The sequence below is a fragment of the Chiloscyllium plagiosum genome, chromosome 34 (genome assembly GCF_004010195.1).
Source record: "Chiloscyllium plagiosum isolate BGI_BamShark_2017 chromosome 34, ASM401019v2, whole genome shotgun sequence".
Taxonomy (NCBI): Eukaryota; Metazoa; Chordata; class Chondrichthyes; order Orectolobiformes; family Hemiscylliidae; genus Chiloscyllium; species Chiloscyllium plagiosum.
Window position 1 is genome coordinate 37,735,945 of NC_057743.1, and position 25,756 is coordinate 37,761,700.

The 25,756-nt window shown below is 42.9% G+C and overlaps 1 protein-coding gene across 1 annotated transcript in view; it reads left to right on the top strand.

The window, feature by feature from the left end:
- Positions 1-24,286, top strand: part of LOC122540118 (nicotinamide/nicotinic acid mononucleotide adenylyltransferase 1-like) — a 47,783-nt gene extending 23,497 nt beyond the window's left edge. The window contains exons 6-9 of the mRNA XM_043675426.1: positions 10,382-10,562; positions 15,109-15,287; positions 22,150-22,251; positions 24,046-24,286. Of these exons, the coding sequence (XP_043531361.1) occupies positions 10,382-10,562; positions 15,109-15,287; positions 22,150-22,251; positions 24,046-24,105 (522 nt within the window). The 3' untranslated portion in view covers positions 24,106-24,286. The remainder of the gene's footprint in view (positions 1-10,381; positions 10,563-15,108; positions 15,288-22,149; positions 22,252-24,045) is intronic.
- Positions 24,287-25,756: the final 1,470 nt, after the last annotated feature.

Below are 25,756 nucleotides of genomic sequence, written 5' to 3' on the forward strand. Positions count from 1 at the left end.
TGGGAGGTGGTGTAGTCCAGGTAGCTGTGGGAGTCGGTTGGTTTGTAGTAGATGTCCGTGTTGATTCGGTCGCCTGAGATAGAAATAGAAAGGTCGAGGAAGGGGAGGGAGGAATCTGAGACTGTCCAGGTGAATTTGAGGTCGGGGTGGAAGGTGTTAGTAAAGTGGATGAACTGTTCAACCTCCTCGTGGGAGCACGAGGTAGCGCCAATACAGTCATCGATGTAGTGGAGGAAAAGGTGGGGGGTGGTGCCAGTGTAGCTGCAGAAGATGGACTGTTCCACATATCCGATGAAGAGGCAGGCATAGCTGGGGCCCATGCGGGTGCCCATGGCTACTCCTTTGGTTTGGAGGAAGTGGGAGGATTGGAAAGAGAAGTTGTTTGGAGGAAGTGGTAAACAAGTTAAACCTGTCACACAGTAGAACTGAATCAGAGTGTTGGCCAGTCTATGGACATTAATCCCTGCCATTCATGACTCATTGTTTTGACTTGTCATTAATCAGCAGCTCTGTCATTGCGTGCCTTTTGCAAAATAATGCAAGATCAGCAGGAATGTGTAGATCCAAGTGTATATTTAGCCAATCCATCAGTTCCAATTACTGAGGATTCCTGAAGCCAAATGTTAGGTATTTCTCCAGAATTGGGAATCTCAACTGGGTGGAAGACTAAAATAGGAATATCAGGAATGAAACCTTAAGTGCAGCCCCAAATAAATAATCAGTGCCCAGTTATATCCTTCCTGATTTACCTTTTCTTTTAGATCACTAATTCACTCATTGCCCAATTTGCAGTCCTGTTAAAGATTCACTTCAACTCGGTGAACGCTTTCTAAATCTGGACATAAAGGTTGCAGAATTTATTTACTCTGGATGTCTGACATATTTCAACATGAGTGAAAACCAACAATTGTAAGCCTGGGAGTTACGGCTGGAAGTTGACGGACTAATGTCTTCGCCTCACATACTTCTCCACTGAACTCATTTGTACAAAATTCCCCTGAAAAAAGAATTCCTTTGTCCATTTGGATGTCTCATTTAATTCCATAGCAAAAACATAATGTTTCAAAAAAGAAATTATAGAAGTTTATAAAACCATAAGAGGCATGGATAGGGTGAATAGTCAAGGTATTTTCCCCAAGGTAGGGGAGTCCAAAACTAGAGGGCATAGGTTTTGGGTGAGAGGGGAAAGATTTAAAAGAAACTTAAGAGGCAATGGTTTCACAGAGGGTGGTGCGTATATGGAATGAGGTGCCAGAGGACGTGGTGGGGGTGGGTACAATTACAACATTTAAAAGGCATCTGGATGGGTACATGAATAGGAAGGATTTAGAGGGATATGGGCCAAATGCTTGCAAATGGACAGAAGGATCTGTTTTTGTGCTGTACATCTCTATGACTCGACAAGGTTCCCCATGGGAGACTGATTAGCAAGGTTAGATCTCATAGAATACAGGGAGAACTAGCCATTTGGATACAGGATTGGCTCAAAGGTAGAAGACGAAGGTGGTGGTAGAGAGTTGTTTTTCAGACTGGAGGCCTGTGACCAGTGGAGTGCTACAAGGATCAATGCTGGGTCCACTACTTTTCATCATTTATATAAACAATTTGGATGTGAGCGTAAGAGGTACAGTTAGTAAGTTTGCAGATGACACCAAAATTGGAGGTGTAGTGGACAGCGAAGAAGGTTACCTCAGATTACAACAGGATCTGGACCAGATGGGCCAGTGGGCTAAGAAGTGGCAGATGGAGTTTAATTTAGATAAATGTGAAGTACTGCATTTTGGGAAAGCAAATCTCAGCAGGACTTATACATTTAATGGTAAGGTTCTAGGGAGTGTTGCTGAACAGAGAGAACTTGGAGTGCAGGTTCATAGCTCCTTGAAAGTAGAATCGCAGGTAAATAGGACAGTGAAGACGACATTTGGTATGCTTTCCTTTATTGGTCAGAATATTGAGTACAGAAGTTGGGAGGTCATGTTGCAGCTGTACAGGACATTGGTTAGGCCACTTTTGGAATATTTCATGAAATTCTGGTCTCCTTCCTATCAGAAGGATGTTGTAAAACTTGAAAAGGTTCAGAAAAGATTTACAAGGATGTTGCCAGAGTGGGAGGATTTGAGCTATAGGGAGAGGTTGAATAGGCTGGGACTGTTTTACCTGGAGCATTGGAGGCTGAGGGGTGACCTTAAAGAGGTTTATAAAGTCATGAGGGGCATGGATAGAATAAATAGACAAAGTCTTTTCCCTGGAGGGTGCAGTTCAGAACAAGAGGGCATAGGTTTGGGGTGAGAGGGGAAAGATATGAAAGGGGACTTAAGGGGCAATGTTTTCATGCAGACGGTGGTACATATATGGAGGGAGCTGCCAGAGGGTGTGGTGGAGGCAGGTACAATTGCAGCATTTAAAAAGCATCTGGATGGGTATATGAATAGGAAGGGTTTGGAGGGATATGGGCCACGTTTCAGTGCTGTATCTCTCTATGACTCTATAATGTAATTGACAAAAAAATTTAGCTTAATTTGGATGGAATAGTTACAATTAGCCATTTCGTCTTAGCTGGGGATCTGTCAGGAGAGGACACCAAGCCATTCAAGTGAAGTACAGTTGATTTGTTGGTTTGGTTAAGATTAGAGTTGACCAGTGGTTTAGGAAGTGAATGAACCTCCAATGAAATTGGCTTTGTCCCAGTCATTTCTGGGAAAGTATTTCTCAACATTGACTGAAATCGCACAGTTTGTTTAGACATACTTGTGGGCTATGGAGATGGAACAGGGGATTAGAACTGCCTGCATTTCTCTACAGAGAGCTAGCATGGACTCAGTGGGCAGGAAGGTCCCATTCTGTTCCATTGAGTCTCTACGTTAGTTGAGTAAAATAATCACCAAAGGTTGGGGTTGGTTAGCTCAGTTGGCTGGGCAGCTGCTTTGCAATGCAAAATGATGCTAACAGTATGGGTTTAGTTCTCAACCCCTTCCCTTGCCTGAGGCATGGTAATCCTCAGGTTCAACCACCACCAGTCATCTCTCCCTAATGAGAACGTGGCACTGTGGCAATTTTATTATTCACTACTTTCTTTCATGCAGAAGGTAATTAAAATGAACAGTTCCGCTTAACTACTGTTGTGGCATTGTATTACAGTTTTATTATTATTTTACTATTTATTATATTTGCTTGGCAGTAAAAATACAATTAATTACCTTACAGGGAAAAACATGTCGGTTTAGTGTTTAAAGTTTTTGCAATTTCCTCACTGTCTCCGTTTCACTGAGAATCACATTGATGGAACAAGCCTCCTGGATCTGAAATGTCCTGGCACGTGGATGGTTGCAAGTTACTGATTGATGAATAAAGGCAGCCCCATAAATCCCAGTGACATATCAATATACAGCGGTACAAGAAGGCAGCTCACCAAGTCTTCTCAAGGGAACTCAGGGATGGGCAATAAAGACTGGTCCAGCCAGTGACACCCACATCCCCATAATGAATAAAAAAGACCAAGTGAGTTGGTAAGGTCAATGAAAATATGTGTATTGCAGATGCTGGAGATTAGAGTCAAGATTAGAGTGGTGCTGGCAAAGCACAGCAGGTCAGGCAGCATCCAAGGAGCAGGAGAATCAACGTTTCGGGCAAAAGCCCTTCATCAAGAATGAAGACTGATGAAGGGCTTTTGCCCGAAACGTCGATTCTCCTGCTCCTCGGATGCTGCCTGACCTGCTGTGCTTTGCCAGCACCACTCTAATCAATGAAAATATTATCCCATCGAGACTAATGCTGTAAAATTCACCGGAGGTGTTAGCAGGAAAGTGGGACAATGAAACTCTGTAAGCATCACGCCATGTTACCACTGATGCAGAAGACCCCAACTGCAGCATTCCATGTCGGGATTGATTTTATGAACTCCCCCATGAACCTTGTCCGATCTACAAGTAACTTAAATGGCAACAATGTGCATTTGGAATACTGATTGTCGAGGCTACCAAGATATGGGAAATGGTCCCACCTTAGCGGAGAGCTGAATCCAGAGACAGGGCTCCAGAGGTGACCTCAGGTTTCCAAAAATGATGGAGGCTTGGCAGCTCAGGAACCAGAGTCAAGAGTGTGGTGCTGGAAAAGCACAGCAGGTTAGGCAGCATCTGAGGAGCAGAAGAGTCAGTGTTTCAGGCATAAGCCCTTCAACAGGAATTGAAGAGCACAGGAACTAGGTCGGGAGAGTAAGTGAGTGGTACTCAGAGGGAGATAAAGTACTTGTTTTTATGTTTTGTAGTTTGTTAGGAAGAGAGGGCGAAAATGGGAAACCTGATTTTGGAGAGTAGTGGCTGAGGTTGTGAATGGTTTATTGTTTGTAGCTGGTATGATTTACAATGGCAGGAAAACCCTATCTGCTGAAATGTTCCAGGAAATCAGCAACACTTTCAAAGTGCAAAGATGAGCAGGTTTGGGTGGATTGGCCATGCTAAATTACTCATAGTGTCCAGGGATGTACAGGCTAGGTGGGTTAGCCATGGAAAATATAGGAGAAAGTGAGGTCTGCAGATGCTGGAGATCAGAGATGGAAATGTGTTGCTGGAAAAACGCAGCAGGTCAGGCAGCATCTAGGGAACAGGAGAATCGACGTTTCGGGCTAATGAAGAAGGGCTAATGCCCGAAACGTCGATTCTCCTGTTCCCTAGATGCTGCCTGACCTGCTGCGTTTTTCCAGCAACACATTTCCATCATGCAAAATATAGGGTTACAGAGATAGGGTAGGGGGTAGGGTCTGGGTGGGATGCTCTCAGAGGGGTGGTGTGGACTCGATGGGTCAAATGACCTGCTTCCACACTGTAGGGATTCTATGATTCTATGACTTTTTTTAATCAATGGGGCAGTGGGGCAGTGTCATCTTGGGAGACACTGTGTTTCATGAAAGGTGCATTTTATCAGAGGCTTCAAAGAGCGAGTAGGCAGTGATCTGGAGCTTAGTTTCTGGGTGAGCACAATCTATAAATGGAAGCTCCATGTTGGAGGTTGGACAGTTTCTGGTTTTGGGTTGAAGGCAGAACAGTCTCCCATCTGGTTTATTGTCTCCATGCCAATAGATAATTTGTTGGTGGTGAGGTGCAGAATTGTAGCAAGGGAATTGAAGAAGCAGCATAATAGGCATAGGGTCAAAGGTTTATGTGTGTATAACCTTGCAGTTGTAATCAGGTCTTCAAAAGATAATGTATGGTGGACAGACAGGACTCAAAGTTTACTTGATGAAAAGGTATTGTCCCTTCTTTCCCAATTTAGATATTTGTGCAACAAATTAGATTAGATTCCCTACAGTGTGGAAACAGGCCCTTCGGCCCAACAAGCCCACACCGACCCTCCGAAGAGTAACCCACCCAGACCAATTTCCCTCTGACTAATGTACCTAACACTATGGGCAATTTAGCCAATTCACCTGGCCTGCACATCTTTGGACTGTGGGAGGAAACCGGAGCACCAGGAGGAAACCCAGGCAGACACGTGGAGAATGTGCAAACTCCACACAGACAGTTGCCTGAGGCTGGAATTGAACCCGGGCCTCTGGCTCTGTGAGGCAGCAGTGCTAACCACTGAGCCACTGTGCCGCCCCAAAATTGGTCCAGTTTGCTGTGGTTCTGTTCGCCGAGCTGGAAGTTTTTGTTGCAAACGTTTCGTCCCCTGTCTAGGTGACATCCTCAGTGCTTGGGAGCCTCCTGTGAAGCGCTTCTGTGGTGTTTCCTCTGGCATTTATAGTGGCCTGTCCCTGCCCCTTCCGGTTGTCAGTTTCAGCCGTCCGCTGTAGTGGCCGGTATATTGGGCCTAGGTCGATGTGTTTGTTGATGGAGTTTGTGGATGAGTGCCATGCTTCTAGGAATTCCCTGGCTGTTCTTTGTTTGGCTTGCCCTATAATGGTATTGTTGTCCCAGTCAAATTCATGTTGCTTGTCGTCTGCGTGTGTGGCTACTAGGGATAGCTGGTCATGTCGTTTCGTGGCTAGTTGGTGTTCATGGATGCGGATCGTTAGCTGTCTTCCTGTTTATCCTATATAGTGTTTTGTGCAGTCCAGTCCACTAACTGGTCCAGTTTTCCCATTCTTTGTACCAGGGTAGGTAGTTCACAAGCTCCATGTGTGGGTGAAAATGTCACTGCCCATAATATTTCACCCATTGGAGACCCAGCTAAAATCTGCTACCTTGGCATTGTCACAGGGACTGATACTGGGCTTTCCTGGTCTCCACGACTCAGCACTTCCTGTGAAACATAGCTGGACCAGCGGGAATGTGAGTGAGCTCAACATGGTTCTGTTAAACAAAGATGAAAGAACTATGGGTGCTGGAAATCAGAAACAAAAACAAAAACAGAAAGTTCTGAAGAAGGGTCACTGGACCGAAACATTAACTCTGATTTCTCTCCACAGTTGCTGCAAAACCTGTTGCGTTTTCCCAGCAGTTTCTGTTAAACCTATGCTGAAACTGATAACAGCGTTTCTCAAAATCATCTGAAGTTCCAAATCCAACTTTTCAGCTTCTCAGCTGAGACAGCAGATTGAGAAAGCTAGCAGTCCCAAGCACAGATAATTGATCGCAACCTAGTCAATATGCAGTCAGCAAAAATAAAAGAACAGTCCAGCCTTCGAGTTTCTGCTGGTTCCTAATCCCCACCTCCTAGTGTCAACATGCACTGTTGTACATGAAGGGTATTATTAAGCCAGAGAGGGTTCTAAAGAGATTTACCGGGATGTTGTCAGCAATAGAGGGTTTGCAGTATGGGGAGAGGCTGGGACTTTTTTCACCGGAGGGAGGAAGTTGAGGAGTAACCTTATAACAGTTTATAAAATCATGAGGGGTACAGTTAAAGTGAGTGTCTTTTTCCTAGGGTGGGGATTTCAAGACTAAGGGGCATATTTTTAAGATGAGAGGAGAAAGATTTTAAAAAGGCATGGGGGCAATTTTCTTTTCCTCAGAGTGTAGTTCATGTGTGGAATGAACTTCCAGAGGAAGTGATGGACACAGGTACAGTTACAATGTTGAAAAGACATTTTGATAAGTACATGAATTAGAAATATTTGGGGAGATATGGGCCAAGCACAAATAGGTGTTTGGTTTGGGATTATGGTCGGCATGGACTGATTCGACTGAAGGGTCTGATTCTGTCCTCTATAACTACACACATCTGTCTCACTAACTATTTCAACAAACCAATGTGTGGGATGGGGAGTCAACAGTTCCATTTCATCATCATCCTCTGGTTAGCAAAGAACTAATGAAAAGTTAAAGAGTACAATGATAGGTGTGTATTGTTCCTGCATTGTTTTTAACTGTGCTTTTTTCAAACACAGAAGGAAGAAAATCACAATACCATGTTTCAGCCAATTCTTTGTTAGAGCAACCCCAAAATGTTCCCATTGAACATATTCCATCAACCTGCTTCAAATATTTCTCTGAAAGGATAGTCATCTCTGCATCAGCCACTTCCCATGGTTAAACATGCCATACTCCTAATAAGTGACACAAACAGAAAGGGTGTTAACAAAAGTTAAGAGCAAAAGTTGAATGCAACAGGTAATGCTTTCCTTTTTGTAATCAGAATGCAGAATACCTGACCTCATTCACTGTGAAAGAATCCACAAACAGTACTGTCTGATATTTAGAGTCATAGCCACAGAGTTGTGCAGCATGGAAACAGACCTTTGGTCCAACTTGTCCATGCCAACCAGAAATCATTAAGTCACAGAGTCCTACAGCACAGAGACAGGTCATAGAACATAGAACATAGAAGAATACAGCGCAGTACAGGCCCTTTGGCCCTCGATGTTGCGCCAATCCAAGCCCACCTAACCTATACTAACCCACTATCCTCCATATACCTATCCAATGCCCGCTTAAATGCCCATAAAGAGGGAGAGTCCACCACTGCTACTGGCAGGGCATTCCATGAACTTACGACTCGCTGAGTGAAGAACCTACCCCTAACTTCAGTCCTATATCTACCCCCCACTTAATTTAAAGCTATGCCCCCTTGTAATACCCGACTCCATACGCGGGAAAAGGTTCACACTGTCAACCCTATCTAACCCCCTAATCATCTTGTACACCTCAATCAAGTCACCCCAAACCTTCTTTTCTCTAATGAAAACAGCCCCAAGTGTCTCAGTCTTTCCTCATACGATCTTCCTTCCATACCAGGCAACATCCTGGTAAACCTCCTCTGCACCCGTTCCAGTGCCTCCACATCCTTCCTATAGTATGGCGACCAAAACTGCACACAATATTCCAGATGCGGCCGCACCAGAGTCTTATACAACTGCATCATGACCTCAGGACTCCCGAACTCAATTCCTCTACCAATAAAAGCCAGTACGCCATATGCCAAATCTACCCCTAACATCTGTCCTATACCTACCACCCCTTAATTTAAAGCTATGCCCCCTAGTAATACCCGACCCCATACGTGGGAAAAGGTTCACACTGTCAACCCTATCCAACCCCCTAATCATCTTGTACACCTCAATCAAGTCACCCCTAAACCTTCTTTTCTCTAATGAAAACAGCCCCAAGTGTCTCAGTCTTTCCTCATACGATCTTCCTTCCATACCAGGCAACATCCTGGTAAACCTCCTCTGCACCCGTTCCAGTGCCTCCACATCCTTCCTATAGTATGGCGACCAAAACTGCACACAATATTCCAGATGCGGCCGCACCAGAGTCTTATACAACTGCATCATGACCTCAGGACTCCGGAACTCAATTCCTCTACCAACAAAAGCCAATACGCCATATGCCTTCCTCACCGCACTATTTACCTGGGTGGCAACTTTCAGAGATCTGTGTACATGGACACCAAGATCCCTCTGCTCATCCACACTACCAAGTATCCGACCATTAGCCCACTAGGTTATCCCTACTCCCCTTTTTGAACAAGGGAACCACATTTGCTATCCTCCAGTCTTCTGGCACTACTCCTGTAGACAAAGAGAACATAAAAATCAAGGCCAATGGCTCTGCAATCTCCTCCCTTGCTTCCCAGAGAATCCTAGGATAAATGCCATCAGGCCCAGGGGACTTATCCTTTGGCCCAAACTGGTCCAGGCCGACCAAAATATCCATCCATGCTAGCCCCATTTCCCAGCACTGCTCCTGCCTGAAACATCAATTTTCCTGCTCCTCAGATGCTGCCTGACTTGCTGTGCTGTTCCAGCACCACTCTCATCTTGACTCATATCCTTCTAATCCTTTCCCATCCATGTATCTGTCCAAATGTCTTTTAAATGTTGAGAATGTACCCACCTCAACCACTTCCACTGGCAGCTCATTCCTTGTGCATACCACCCTCTGTATAAAAAGGTTGCCCCTCAGGTTCCCTTTTATTTGTTCCCCTCTAACCTTAAACTGATGCCATGTAGTCCTTGATTCCGAAATTAATCTAGTCCCATTTGCCAGCATTTGGCCCTCTAAACTCTTCCTATTCATATATCCATCCAGATGCCTTTTAAATGTTTTAATTGTACCAGCCTCCACCACTTCCTCTGGCAGCTCATTCCATACACGCATCATCCTCTGTGTGAAAAAGTTGTCACTTTTAAATCTTTACCCTCTCACCTTAAACCTATGTGCTCGAGTTTTGGACTCCCCCACCCCAGGGAAAAGACCTTGGCTATTCACCCTGTCTGTGTCCCTCATGGTTTTATACACTTCTACAAGGTCCCCCCTCAGCCTCCAATGTTCCAGGGAAACAGCCCCAGCGTGTTCAGCCTCTCCCTATAGCTGGGTTCCTATGCCTTCAAATAAGGAAAATAAGATTGATAAAAAGTGAAGGGAATAAAACATTGCCTTTTTTAAATTCATTCATGGGATGTGGTCATCACAGTTAGGCCAGCATGTATTACCCATCTCTAATTGTCCAGAGGGGCAGTTGATAGTCAATCACATTGCTGTGGGTCTGGAGTCGCCTCTAGACCAGGCCAGGTAAGAAGGGTAGCTTCCTTCTCTAAAGGACATTTGTGAACAAATGGGTTTTCCCAACAGTCAATTCATGGTAGTTATTAGATCTTTAATTCCAGATCTTTATTGAATTCAATTTCATTCAAATGTATTGAATCCATACTGAATTCAAATTCCACCATGGCACGATTTAAATCCAGGCTCCTGGAACATTACCTGCGTCTCTGGATTCATAGTCATCTAGTGATAATACCACTAGGCCATCATCTCATATGCTTCTCATATCTATGTATTTAATTTTAAAACAGAACCTAGTTTTAATGATTTTTTGTTCACTGTCCTTTTATATTCGCTGAGGGAAATTACATGTTTGAACGCCTGCCCATACTGACCTTTATTTGCCGTCTAGTTGGCAGTTTCTGTCCATAGGTCACCTTCTGTTCTTTTCCAGTTAGTTTGTTGAATTTGCTCAACAGTGTTTGCAGGTTCACAGCTACTGGCCTCCCACTGGCGTTACCTCTCCATTTCAATTTGTGCTGATTGTACCTTTTGATTTTTTTACAATGTCGACCGATTTCAATGGCACCTGGAACATTATCAGCAATGACAACTTTGAGTCTTACATGCAAGCCCTGGGTGAGTGTGAAAACATTTCAATGTAGAATTCTGACGCAACTTTGCACGGAGTTGGGTAATGTTTCTTTTCAACAGGAGAGATAAGTGTCTTTCCTTTTGTCTAGAAATGAGGGTTTGGTGGTTTGTAAATGCTTTCTGCTACTTCTTTCTCTTACAAACAGGAGCATGGTAACTAATAATGAAATTGGGATGTTTCAACTAATCTGCTAAAGAGAACTTGGAGTAAGAATTTTAAAGAGCAACTAATTTTTAAATTTTGGTCTTGAGCTCAAGCAAATGGACGATGATAATTTTGAAAGTGTTTCAATTCGCTCTGCCCCAGCGGTATGTGGATTACGTGGATATCTAATTTGTAAGTTAATTGATGGGTCATTGACTGGGTCAGCACTTATTGTTCATCCCCAGTTACACTGGAGAAGGTGATGGTGATCTCCCTTTTTGAACCACTGCCGTTCTCAGTGTGCAGGCACATCTCCAATGCTGTTAGGGAGGGATTTCACTGGAATTTGACCCAACCACACTGAAAGAATGATTATTTTTCCCAGTCAGGATGATGAGTGATTAAGAGAATTTCTTATGTGTCTGCGGCTCTTGTCTTTCTAAATAGTAGAGGTCATGAATTTGGATGGTGCTGTCTACAATGCCTTGGTGATTTGCAATAGTGCCCCTTGTAAATGGTACACACTGCTACCACTGAGCAATGGTAGTGGGGATACTAGGTATTTTGAAGGCATTTGATGATTAGATGCTGGAAACTTTTTCCTGGATGATGTCAAGCTCTTTGAGTGTTGTTGGAGCTAAACCCATCCAGGCAAACGGGGACTATCCCATCACATTCCTGATTTGTACCTTGTCGATGGTGGACAGGCCTTTGGGAGTCAGGAGGTGAGTTGCTCATGGTAAAATGGCATGAATGCTACATGCCACTTATCAGCCCAAACCTGGATATTGTCCAGGACTTGCTGCATTTGGACATGGATTGCTTCAGTATCTGAGGAGTTGTGAATGGTGCTGAACATTGTGCAATCATTGGTGAACATCCCCACTTCTGACCTTAATTTGGAGGGAAGGTCATTGAAGAAGCAGCTGAAGATGGTCAGGCCTCAGGCACTACCCTGAGGACCTCCTGCAGAGATGTCCTGCAGCTAAGGCAACAACAACCATCTTTCTTTGTACCAGGTCCCACTCCAACCAGGGGAGGGGTTTATTTTTTTTACCTGAGTGGGCAGTGACAAGCTGTGCCCTTAACATTGCTGTTTATCTTTTTTATGAGATCAACAGTCCTATTTATTATTTTTTTTCTTTCTTTCATTAAACCCCCACACTACCGCCTAACTGCGGTAGTGCTTATATTTTTCCCAGCACCCAAATCTCCTGTTTGTTTATTTATTTATTTTTTTAAAAAATTTTATTAACCCCCACACTACCACCTAAGTGCGGTAGTGCTTATTTTTGCCCCAGCACCCATGGTGTGTGTGTGCAGGTGTGAGACACAGTGAAAGACACAAAGTGCACGAATCTTTATTCAAATTCCACCACCAGGAAGATAGGAAAACACCCGAGTGGCCAGTGACATACACTGCCCTTCACATCAAAGGGCAGTGCTGTGTGATCAAAACAGTGAAGGGGAGGGTAGGGACTAAATCAAAATAGAGTTGGAGGGAGAAATAAAGCACTCCACTCCCTGCGGCGCCCACCTCTCCCTGAACAACTCCAGGGTATTGGTGGACACCGCGTGCTCCTTCTCCAAGGACACCTAACGTAACCGCGGAAAGGGGAGGGGTTTACTGTGATTCTGTATTAATTGGAATCAGGTGGATATTATTGTCCAAGAGCACCTTGATTGGGATTGTTAGTCCGGGCCAATCAGGGACCCCTGGCTGACAGGGGATTCAGAGGGGCTCCTGACTTTAGGGACTGACTCTGAGTTGGCTGGCCACAGCCCCTGTACTGTGCACATGTAAGTAAAGGGTCACTTGATGATAGGATACCACCCTCTGTGTGATTATTTCAGATTCCTAATGAATCTGGTTTTGCAAGGGCTACTTATTGCCTTATTAGGTGAAATGATGTTTTTATGTCAGAGGCAATTGCTCTCACTTCTTTGCTTGAGTTCGGCTCTTATGTCAATGTTTAGACCAAAGCTGTAATGTGGTCAGGAGCAGACAGGATCCAATCTGTGATCCCACAAGCAGATTATTGGTGAAAAGATGCTGCTTAACAGCCTTGTCAGTGACATCTTTTGCAGATGATCAAGAGTTGACCAATGGGATGGTAATTGGCCAGATATCTCCTGTTTTTTGTGTACAGAACATACCTGGATAATTTTCCACATTGTCAGCAGAGGCTAATATTGTAGCTGGACTATAACAATTTGGTGAGGGATACAGCTAGTTCTGGAGCACAAGTCTTCAGTACTGTTGCCTAAGTATTGTCAGGGCTCGTAGCCTTCACAGCATCCAATATCTTCAGCTATTCTCTGATATCACGTGGCATGAATCAAGCTTGCTAAAGTCTGGCATCTCTGATGCTGGGGATGTCAGAGAGTGACCAAGCTAGGTTATTCATTTGACATGTCTGGCTTTAAGATGCTTCAGCCTTGAGTGTTGCACTAGGCTTCCCCAACACTAAGAGTTCTAGATACAACAGTGCCCTGGTTGGTGGTACATGGAGTGAGTCACATCAATTATTTGGGGAGTCCTAAAAAGTTGAGATTATTCTTCTTAAAAGAAAAAATTAAATTTCATAGAGACATTCAAAATTGTGTATAGCTTTTGTAGAGAATGCAAGGGGAAAGAGTTTCAAGTGGTAGAAGGACTGGTAGCCAGGTAATACAGTTCAAAGGTAACTCATAAAAGTACCAGCAGCAACCGCAGTTGGGCAGTAGTGTGGGGGTAAAAAATAAGAAAAAAAATAAACAGGAGTGTCAGACATCCTGGTCACTCTGAGAGTTGGTTCTGTGGGAACTGGATTAGAGTCAAGGGCTCACCACGTATAAATGGAGGGTGAGTGGATATTGGTCTCTGTGGAGTTATTTCACAGTTGATAATCTTTCACACCCTTGTTTATCAAGAGTATTTCCATTTCCTCCTTACAAATATACATGGTCTGGTCTCTGCTTTTGAGGAAGAGTTTCAAAAACTTATGACTCCATGAGAAAACGTTTCTCCTCATCTGTCTAAGATAAAAAAGAAACAATCAGCAACAATAACCTAGAGTGGCCCAGTTAATCACTCTACTGCTTCTTATCTGGAAGGCTGCAGGTTTCAGTCCCACTCTGGGATGTTGATGGGAGTGTGAGCAAGCCTGCAGTGGTCCCCAGTCGAGATAACGAGAGTGTGGTGGCAGGATGACTATCAGGCCAACCCAATAAAATGGTGGAGAAAGTGAGGTCTGAAGAAGGGCTTATGCCCGAAACGTCGATTCTCCTGTTCCCTGGATGCTGCCTGACCTGCTGCGCTTTTCCAGCAACACATTTTCACCAATAAAATGGTGCTCAATGATATTGATCAATTGTGGTGATCCCATATCCTGTAGATTAAAGACTGAAAGAGGAGGTAAAAGAGTTACCATAGATAACACAATGGAATGATACTTTACACAGCAGGTTATCATAATCTACGATTTGATGCTTGGAAGAGCAAAGAGAAGCACATTCAATAGTAAAGAAAATTGGAGAAATCAATGAAAAGAGAAAGAAATGACTGGAGGAGGAGAAAGAGGTTAATTTGATAGTCCTACAAAAATGGTAGAGGCATCATATCTTCTCTATACCATATCATTCTATGAATGAAAGGACTCTTGATAAAATGTTTCGTTGTAAAGCTATTAACCTTTTGTTGCTGTGATGTACTTGTGTTATCCATTAGTCTTCAAATGCCAAGAGGCATTTGTATTTGTATGTTCAGTTTTCTGACCTTGCTGTGTTAACTTGTTCTCGGTGTGGCTTTTCCTGTGGTAATTTTCCGTTTACTTCTGTAAGATTGAGTCAGTATCCTCCAGCTATTAGGCTGCAGTAGGCATCACAGCCTTTTCACATACCTGCTCTCTCCTGCCCTTTGTACGGGTATAGTTTTTGAAAATCTCTGGATGGTGGGGATTCAGAACTCAGTTTGCTTCCTCAGTTTAAAAGGAAGCCAATTCCATACACAATGTATGGGAGGCCTTGGTCATTGAGTGTGTAATCTAAAGGACCACGCTAATGTTCTGGGTCGGCTAGGGAGGGAATGAGCTTAAATCCCACCATCGCAGTTGGTGGAGTTTAAATTCAATCGTTAAATTAACATTTACAACATGAAAGTTCCAGTAATGGGGTCCATGAAACTATTGTCAATTGTTGTAAAAGATACTCTCGTTCACTAATGTCCTTTAGGGAAGGAAATCTGCCATCTTTACCTGTGACTCCAGACCTACAGCAATGTGGTAGACACTTAACCAGCCTCTGAAATGGCCAAGTTCAAATGGGCAATGAATGTTGTCCCTGATAGTTACTATCAGAACCCATGAAAGAAATTTTTAAAAAATAACAGTTTTTGTTCTTTCGTAGATATTGACTTTGCAACTCGTAAATTTGCCAATCTGCTGAGTCCTCAAAAGATTATTGAACAGAAAGGAGATTCCTTCATTATCAAAACCATAAGCACATTCAGAAACTATGAAGTCCAGTTTACTGTGGGGAAAGAATTTGAAGAAAATACAAAAGGTTTAGACAATCGTAAATGCCAGGTAAGAAAGAAATCAACAGAATATTCAAAATAATCAGTCACAATTTTACAGAATAGTGGAGCAAATTTGAAAGGCTGGATAGCCTACTACTGGCTCTTGGTCTTATGTCCTAAAATGCCTGCTGGGGAGATTGTGGACCTGTGACAATAGGAGCTAAATGACCAGATCAAATCAGCAAGTGCTGGAGAAACTCAACAGGTCTGGCAGCATCCATAGGGAGATAAATAGAGTTAATGTTTTGAGTGCAGTATGGCTCTTATTTATAACAGAAGTGAAATGACCATTAGTTGGAGAAAATAAACAGGCATTAAAGCTTGTTTTTGCTTTCTGTCTATGTCCAAGAGATTGGAAATATGGAAAAGGTCCGTCGTGCTCCCTGGGATCAGTGGTTGTACTTGTAATGACAACTGAGCTGTCTGAAGCACTGCAGATTAATTCCAGTAACTTTATGTAGAGTTACTGTAGCGATTGGAACTGGGGCCGGGTGCATCTCATTGACTATAAGATCCCTGATTGGGGTTGTTAACATGGGCCAATCAGGGTGCCCTGGCTGACAGTATAAACAGGAGATTCAGAGAGTCTCCTCACTCCAGGGATTGGATTTGAGCTGGCTGGTCAGACCCCATGTATAATGTAGGTGTAAATAAAGGGTGACTTGGTGACAGGATACCAGCCTCTGTGCAGTTATTATAATTACATTGTGATATACAAGGCTGAGCTCGCTTTGATTTGGATACTGTGAACAGAGCCATTTCCCAATGTCACGTTCTTGGCTTTGGGGAAAGTCACCTGGTGTTTTGGTTGCTAAGAGCTGGATGTCACCTGCAGTCAGGGAGACTGGCTCCTTTTGGTTCTCCTGAAGTGCATTAGCTCAGTGTTATTGGAGATGAAAATTCTGCCCATTCAGTCTGAGTGATTCGTAACAGGTACACTGAGGATTCTAGTTAACTTTACCTTTCCACTGTTCATAAACCTCACATGATAATTCAGAGATGAGCCTTGCTGTGTCATCACATACAAGCTTATCACACAGCAGAAACACTATAGCACAATAAGAGTTTGATCCATTATACTGGTGCTAGCTCAAAACAGTAGCAATCTTCCCTTTTCCCACTAAAAATAAAGATCTTGCATCTGCATGAACGTTCTGACAGCCTCTTACTGTCATAATTTCCTTTGTGTACATTTACAAAGGAAGCTATGTAAGCAAACATATAATTGCTGGAAAAACTCAGCAGATCTATAGCATCTGTGCAGAGAAGTCACAGTTAATGTTTCAGGTCACTATTCTGAGGAAGGGGTCCCTTGACTTGAAACGTTAATTCTGATTTCTCTTCACAGATGCTGCCAGACCTGTTGGACTTTTCCAGCAATTTCTATTTCTGTTTCTGGTTCTGATTTACAGCATCCGCACTTCTTTCAGTTTTTTATTGTAATTACACTCTGCAATACATGAGCAGCATCAGCAATGTTCACTGGATGGATGATAATACATAGAGAAAGAAAAATAAAAATTTGAAATTTACTTGTGCTCTACGTTTCACCTGAAGAATAATCCACAATCTTGACTCATTGAAAGCTTGGCTAACAATTTTAAGATTGCTTTCATCAACTTGTTGACAGGGGCAGTCCAGGACTTGAACCCAGACTGTCTGTTATTACACACCCCTGGAGCAAGTGGAATTTCAAATGCAGGGTATGGGCACAATGACTGTAGTATGAGAACCTTTAAGACATCAATTTCGCTGCTTCTTGGATGCTGCCTGAATTGCTGTGCTCTTCCAGCATCACTAATCCAGAATCTGGTTTCCAGCATCTGCAGTCATTGTTTTTACCTTTAATACATTTTCAGTCAATCCATTCAGAGATGTTACCTGGAGTAGGTGGGTTTTGAACCCAGGTGCCCTTGGGTCAGAGGTAGGGACACTGCCACTTTGCCACGAGAGCCCTGAAGAACTTGGTCGGCATGGACGGGTTGGACCGAAGGGTCTGTTTCCATGCTGTACAACTCTATGACTCTATAATACCCTTTAATTATAAGCTGCTTTCAACACACCCTGTGGAAGAGCTACAGTGCCACCAGAAGAAGGAAGGTGGAACTGCAACATGATAAATTCACAAAGGAAATGTCTAAACCAACACAATTATTTTGGGAATGTGAACAGAACAGAGTATACTGATTTTAGAATGGGAGTCTGAGTTACATCTATAATGTCCAGCATAAATCATGTAAAGGATTATTTCTGTCATCTGGCATATCATTAAAAAGGGGATAGTGACTCTTAACTGCCCTCTGGAATGGGAAATAAATGTTGGCCTAGCCAGCAATGCTCTGATCCCGTGAATTAATTAAATAAAATTATATTTTTACTGGATTATCATTACAACATAGAGCATAGAATGTTACAGTGCAGGACAGGCCCTTCGGCCCTCGAAGTTGCGCTACCTGTGAAAATAATCTGATGCCCGTTCCATTATTATCCATATGTATGTCCAATTGCCATTTAAATGGCTTTAAAGTCAGTGAGTCTACTACTGTTGCAGGCAAGCCATTCCATGCCCCTACTATTCTCCGAGTTAAAAAAAACTATCCCTGATATCTGTCCTACATCTATCACCCCTCAATTTAAAGATGGTGTTAGCCTTCACCATCCGAGGAAAAAGGCTCTCACTGTCCACCCCATCTAACCCACTGATTATCCTATATGACTCAATTAAGTCACCTCTCAATTTTTTCCCTCCAACAAAAACAGCCTCAGTTCCCTCAGCCTTTCCTCCTAGGACCTCCCTTCCATACCAGGCAACATCCTAGTAAATCTCCACTGAACCCTTGCCAAAGCTTCCACATCCTTCCTATAATGCAGTGACCAGAACTGCATGCAATACACCAGGTGTGGCCTTACCACTGTCTTGTACAGCTGAAGTATGACCTCATGGCTCCAAAACTCAATCCCCCTACCAATAAACGCCAACGCACTCTATGCCTTCTTAACAACCCTATCAACCTGGGTGGCAACTTTCAGGGATTTACGCACCTGGACACTGAGATCTCTCTGTTCATCTACACTGCCAAGAATTTTACCATTAGCCCAGGACTCTGCATTCCTGTTATTTCTTCCAAAGTGAACTACCTCACACATTTCCGCATTAAACTCCATTTGCCACTTCTCAGCCCAGCACTGCATCTTATCTATGTCCCTCTGTAACCCACAACATCCTTCAGCACTATCCACAACTCTGCCTACCTTATTTTCATCCACAAATTTACTAATCCATCCTTCTACGCCCACATCCAGATCATTTATAAAAATGTCAAACAGCGGTGGCTCCAAAACAGATTCTTGCGGCACACCACTGGTAACTGAGCTCCAGGATGAACATGTCCCATCAACCAACACCCTCTGTCTTCTTTCAGCTAGCCCATTTCTGATCCATACCACTAAATCACCTTCAATCCCGAAACTATGTATTTTGTGCAATAGCCTACCGTGTGGAACCTTATCAAATGCCTTACTGAAGTCCATATACATTACATCAACCTCTTTACCTTCATCCACCTGTTTTGTCACCTTTTCAAAGAACTCAATAAGGTTAGTGAGGCACAATCTACCCTTCACAAAACCGTATTGACTATCTCTAATCAAATTATTCCTTTCCAGATGATTATAAATCCTACCTCTTATAACCTTTTCCGACACCTTACTCACAACCAAAGTAAGGCTCACTGACCTATAATTACCAGGGTCTTTCTTAAACAAGGGAACAACATTTGCTATCCTCCAGTCTTTTGGCATTACTCCTGTCAACAATGATGACATAAAGATCAAAGCCAAAGGCTCTGCAATCTCCTTCCTGGCTTCCCAGAGATTCTGAGGATAAAACCCATCTGGCCCAGGGGTCCTATCTATTTTCAGATTTTACAAAATTGTTAAAATCTCCTCTTTGTCAACCTCAATCCCATCTAATCCTGTAGCCTGTATCTCTGTATGCTCACTAACATTGCTCTTTTCCAATGGGAACTTAAAAATGTGTTGCTGGAAAAGCGCAGCAGGTCAGGCAGCATCAAAGGAACAGGAGAATCGACGTTTCAGGCATAAGCCCTTCTTCAGGAATGAGGAAGGGCTTATGCCCGAAACGTAGATTCTCCTGTTTCTTTGATGCTGCCTGACCTGCTGCGCTTTTCCAGCAACACATTTTTAAGCTCTGATCTCCAGCATCTGCAGTCCTCACTTACTCCTTTTCCACTGGGAATACTGACAAAAATTATTAGATTAGATTATTTACAGTGTGGAAACAGGCCCTTTAGCCCAAGTCCACACCAACCCTCCAAAGAGCAACTCACCCAGACCCATTCCCTTTCACCTAACACTACGGGCAATTTAGCATGGCCAATTCACCTAACCTGCACATCTTTGGACTGTGGGAGGAAACTAGAGCACCTGGAGGGAACCCACGCAGACACAGGGAGAATGTGCAAACTCCACACAGATAGTTGCTTGAGGCGGGAATTGAACCCAGGTCTCTGGCACTGTGAGGCAGCAGTGCTAACTACTGTGCCGCCATTGAGTGCTTCCCCTATTTCCTTGGATTCCACACACAACTTCCCACTACTATGCATGATTGGCCCTAATTTTATTCTAGTCATTCATTTATTCCTGATGTAACTATAGAAGGCCTTAGGGTTTTCCTTGATCCTATCCACCAATGACTACTCATGTCCCTTCCTGGCTCTTCTTAGCCCTCTCTTTAGATCTTTTCTGGCTAACTTATAACACTCAAGCCCCTACCTGAGCCTCCACACCTCATCCTCACATAAGCCTTCTTCCTCTTGACAACAGCTTCAACTTCTTTAATAAACCATGCCTCCCTCTCTCGATAACTACCTCCCTGCCTGATAGGTATATAGTTATCAAGGGCCTGCAGTATCTATTCCTTGAATGAGCTCCATGAGTTCATAGAAGAATAAAGGAAGCGGTTAGGAGATATATTTCACACAAACCCATTAGAATGGAATGTTTTATCACCAGTGTTCATAAAAGGAGAAAGTGAGGTCTGCAGATGCTGGAGATCAGAGCTGAAAATGTGTTGCTGGAAAAGCGCAGCAGGTCAGGCAGCATCCAGGGAACAGGAGAATCGACGTTTCGGGCATAAGCCCTTCTTCAGGAATGTTCATAAAAAACAGACTATTACAACATTTAACATATTCAACACTTCTCCCAAGGGAGCATGTTCCTGGTTAGACCTTAACTTTGTGTGATCCAGTAAAAGGGGTAATAACAAGTTCGCTCTTTGTTTTAAACTCACAGTTTTATTTCCACTGAAGTCAACTGAATTAAAAATTCAGAAGTCACACGACACCAGGTTGTAGTCCAACAGGTTTATTTGAAATCATAAGCTTTCGGAGCGCTGTTCCTTCATCAGGTGACTTCTGACTTTGTCCACCTCAGTCCAACACCGGCACCTCCCTTTCAGAATTAAAAATTGCAAATGATGTAAAATGCGTTCACGATTTGCCATCATTAAGGAACGATATAAACTTCACAAAACTACACATACTCAAAATGACCACCCATTCTCCACCCGGTGTACAATGACATGGGGATAGAATGCTATCTTTTTCATATTCTTTTCTTCAAATGGTTCTTACTCTGTGTTAAATGTTGTAACAACCTCTACATCAATGACCAAACAAAACATTCCAATCTCATAGGTTTGTGTAAAAAAATGATTTTCTATCTTTATTTTCCCAGTGATAGCTCAGAAGAAATACCCCTTAATGATTTGCCAAACAATGAAAGCAGTCCTTCACTCCATAACTCTTTGCCATATTGCCACAGAAAGCCCTGGAGGCCAGGCCATTGAATACATTTAAAACAGAGATAGTTAAGTTCTTAATTACCAAAGGGATCAAAGGTTACAGGGAGAAAGCAGGAAAATGGGATTGAAAAGTCTATCAGCCAGGACTGAATGGTGAGCAGACTCGATGGGCTAAATGGCCTAACATTTGCTCCTAAGTCTTTATGGTTGTATGGTCTTATTTAGCCACACCACCTCCCCAGGTTTCAGCTTGTGTTTCAGTCAGAAATTTTGCTATAGACGTTGGTATGATCAAGCCCGCTCTAGATATTTAGGTTTGATGGTCTGGGCTAAGGGAGTGCTGCACTATTCAAGGTACTGTTTTTCAGATGAAGAGTGGGAGAGCTATTGTCAAAGAAGAGTGGGAGAGCTATTGTCCCCGATGGCTCTCTCTCAGTCAACATCACAAAATCAGATGTGCTGGAGAAACTTAATAGGTCAGGTAGCATCTGTGCAGAGAGGAACAGTTACGTTTGGAATGCAGGTGACTTTCCTTCAGAGCCCAGAAGTGTCAGCAGTATTTTGCTTTCATTTGAGTGTTTAATTCACTGTCATTCCTCTTCCAGATGCGCTCATGTTGAAAATGTTCTGCTTTCACAGCATTTTGCTTTTATTACAAAGTTAGATTACTTGATTGTAGTAATTGGAATGAGGTTGACTTGGTGGATCACTTTGAGTATGAGATCCCTGATTGGGTCTGTTCACCTGGGCTAATCAGAGAGTCCTGGCTGACAAATATAAACAAGAGTCTCAGAGATTCTCTTCACTCTAGAGACTGGCTCTGAGCTAGCTGGTCAGACACTGTGCACTGTGCATGTGTAAATAAGGGATTACTTTGGTGACAGGATATCAGCCTCTGTGCAGTTATTTCACTGGTCAATATCACAGTGCTGTTTTTGGGAGCATACTGTGCACAAGTTGACTGCCACATCTCTAGGATACAACACACTTCAATAGAAACGGGTCTTGAAGATGCTGTACTCTATGTTGCTGCTTTCTTTTTCAGTCTCTTGTTACATGGGACAACAACAAACTGGTATGTGTGCAGAAAGGAGAGAAGAAAGATCGAGGATGGACCCATTGGATAGAGGGCGATGAATTATACTTGGTATGTCCTCATGACATTTCGAGATGCCAACAGATCACTTTATAAGTAGGCATGCTCCTGAAGAATTGAATAATAGTGAGCAATGTGGTTGATATTCGTTCCTCAGTTCATGTTGTGGGGTATGAACCAGCTTGGCTCCTGATGCCTCAAATTCTGCCAATCGAGCTCTCAATCTGGATGTGTACATTTCCTTTGGTCACTGTACCTTCAGATCCTTGGTCATGGAATTCCCTCTCCATTTCTCTGCCCTCCTTTAAGACAATCCTTGAATCCAACCTCTCAACAAAACTTTAGATCTTTTATCCTCTTAACCCTTTCTGTGTCTTGTGATTGTATACTTCATAAAACTCCTGTGAAGCACCTTAGGACATTTTATCATGTTAAAGGCACTATCTAAATAGAAGTTGTTGTTGTTTCATGACTGGACTTTCTTTTGTTCTTATTTGTCTCTTTTATTTCCTCTGTTTACCCCCAACTCCCCACAATATTCTGAAATATCAAGTTGAAGTTTGTGATGATGTGTCAGTCTGAGATAAATTCATTTAGTTTAAAATTTCACTCATTCCAAAACTGTAAAATGTAGTAATTGTTAAAACAAAAGTTTATTATTTTGCTCAAAGTTCAAATTGAACTGTTTCAACTGTCAAGAGAAAAATGTTGTACACAAAACAAATAGGACTGTGACCTCTAAACAAAATGATAATTTTAAACATATATTGTTGTTTGGATGAGCTCTGCAAAAAGCCGTATCTTGCCCAGTTAGATTCCTAATACCAATTATTACTACAGACTTTCAGCACTGTTGTTACTGTTGTTACCAAAGGTAGGAATACTGTGGCGAGTAACTCACTACCTGACTCCCTAAAGCCTGTCCGCCATCTACAAAGCCTAAGTCAGGAGTAAATAGGCTGGACAAGTTTAATTCCAAGAACACTCAAAAGGTTTAACAGCATCCAAGAGAAAGCAGTGTGTATAATTGGCATCCCAATCACAAAACTCCACTCCCTCCACCACTGATGGTCAGTAGCAGCAGTGTGTACCATCTACAGGATGCACTGCAGAAATTAACCACAGACAGCATCTTCCAAACCAAAGATATGCAGGCCAGGTGAATTGGCCATGCTAAATTGTCCGTTATGTTAGGTGTATTAGTCAGCGGTAAATATAGCGGGTGGGTTTCTCTTCGGAGGGTCGGTGTGGACTTGTTGGGCCGAAGGGCCTGTTTCCACACTGTAGGGAATCTAATCTAAAATCCAATCTACAGCACATGGACTGCAGGGGTCCAAAGAGGGCAGGTCACCACCACCTTCCCAAGGGAAACTAGAGACAGGCAATAAATGCTGGCCCAGCCAGCAGGGCCTACGTCCCACAAATGAATTAAAAACACGCTACTGTTACTGAAAATTCAAGGTACACTATCCTGCTGCTTACATTTATGTTGCTATGATAGAATTTTTTGTTGTTCAGCTATAGATAATTAATTTTTTTTAAATAAAATATTGAAAACAAAGACTCAATTAGACTGACGTAAAGTGTTCTAACTCAAACCGCTATTGATTGGTCCTTGTATTATAATAAGACCTCTTAGTCCTTAATAGAGAAAGGAAATAGGATTCTTAAATTACAACATTTTAAAATAGCTGCAATTATATTCAAGGTAAAGGGAGAAGAAAGACCTGATGAACCTGACACAATGGTACCTGTTCTAATCAAAGGATAAAATCACAACCTGAAAAGCTGCGGATTAATGACACTGTTGGTGTCCATAAACCTATATCATTTCTTTCTCTTTAGGAACTCTACTGTGAAAACCAAGTATGCAAACAAGTTTACAAGAAAGTGCGCCCGGCATAGAAACAGGTGAAAAAAAAACAAAAGTGATTCCTATCAATTTAAAAGGTGATGATTTTGATTACATTTTACAGCTGCATTTTTTCAATTAGGAATCAATTTACCTGTCATCCATTGGTTTCGAATAACTAGCCCTCTTAGTGTACTGTGATAAAGATACCTTATCATTCCCTGTCATTGAAATAGTTTGTTGTTCTGTTTGGATCTTCTGTAATCAACTTCCGTATTGGGTGGTCACCCGATACCTTTGAAATGGTTGTTTGTTGGAAACAAATGCATGTGAGAATCTGATAACCATAAAGGAATACTAAAGTAATGTGTGTGCTGTGTTCTTCATTTATATAACTCCAAAGTATTCTTTTCTTCTTCACTAACTCTATGGGGTTATAGAGATATCCCTCCTCTGACTTTAGTGAGGAAATAACCTTTCACTTCCCTCCCATCCCAAAGGAGGAGAGGACATGAGCAGGAGTTTAGCATCTTCTTTTATGTTCATGCAAAACTTGAATGGGGACTCTCTGCTATTGTCATTGGCCTCGTAATCTAAGGGCCCAAGCAAATGTTCTGAGAAACCTGGATTTGAATCACATCTGTAATTAAAAGCCAGCCCATGTAACTATTACCATAAAAACTCACCTGTTCATGAATGCCCTTCCAGGAAGGAAATCTGCCATCCTTACTTCGCCTGTCCTACATTGAATGATCAGAGCTATGATAGGCTCTACATTGCTCTCTGAAATGACCCATTCAGTTGTGCGAATCTCCTACAAAGCCCAATGATATGAATGAAACTGGACAGACCACCCAGCATTCCCATAGTCATGAGAAACAACAATGGCAAACCCAGCTCTGATGATCCTGCAGTCCCCCTACCTAAGGAGCTCTAATGACATCAGGTCAAATATGGACAAGAGAAACTTCTGTTGGTTAGCAGACGATTGGCTGCCCATGTGGCACAGTGGGCCATCAGCTGCCACAGAATTGTATTCAACCACAATCTGTAAACTTAAGGCCCAGTATACTCACTCCACCATTGCCATCAAGCCAGGAGATTTACCCCGGTTTCCAGATGGACTTTGCAGGTGGGACTAGAATAGATTAGGATATCTGGTTGGCATGGATAAGTTGGAACGAAGGGTCTGTTTCCAGGCTGTACTTCTCTATGAATCGAGAAGGTCACATTCCTACTTGGGATTTGAGATCAACCTCATGAGCTACTAAAGCTCCTTGGCTTTGTTCATCATTTTCGAAGCATTTCAATAAAAATCATGGAGTACAATGTATTGACCACTTTTTTTCAAAAAGAAACAGAGAGAGAGAGAGAGAGGGGAGGGAGGGAGAGGGGGGGAGGGAGGGAGAGAGAGAGAGGGAGAGGGAGAGTGAGAGAAAGAAAGAGGGAGAGGGAGAGAGAGGGGGAGAGAGAAGGATAGGGACAGAGGGAGAGAGAGAGAGAGAGAGAGAGACAGAGAGGGAGAGGGACACAGAGACGGAGACAGAGAGAGAAGGACACCGAGAGGGAGGAAGAGGGAGAGAGAGGGACAGAGACAGAGAGAGACACACACAGAGGCAGACAGACAGGGACAGAGACAGAGATTAATTCTCGGAATCACACATACAGCAGGAAAATCCCAAGAAAACCTCAGCAAATATCCCC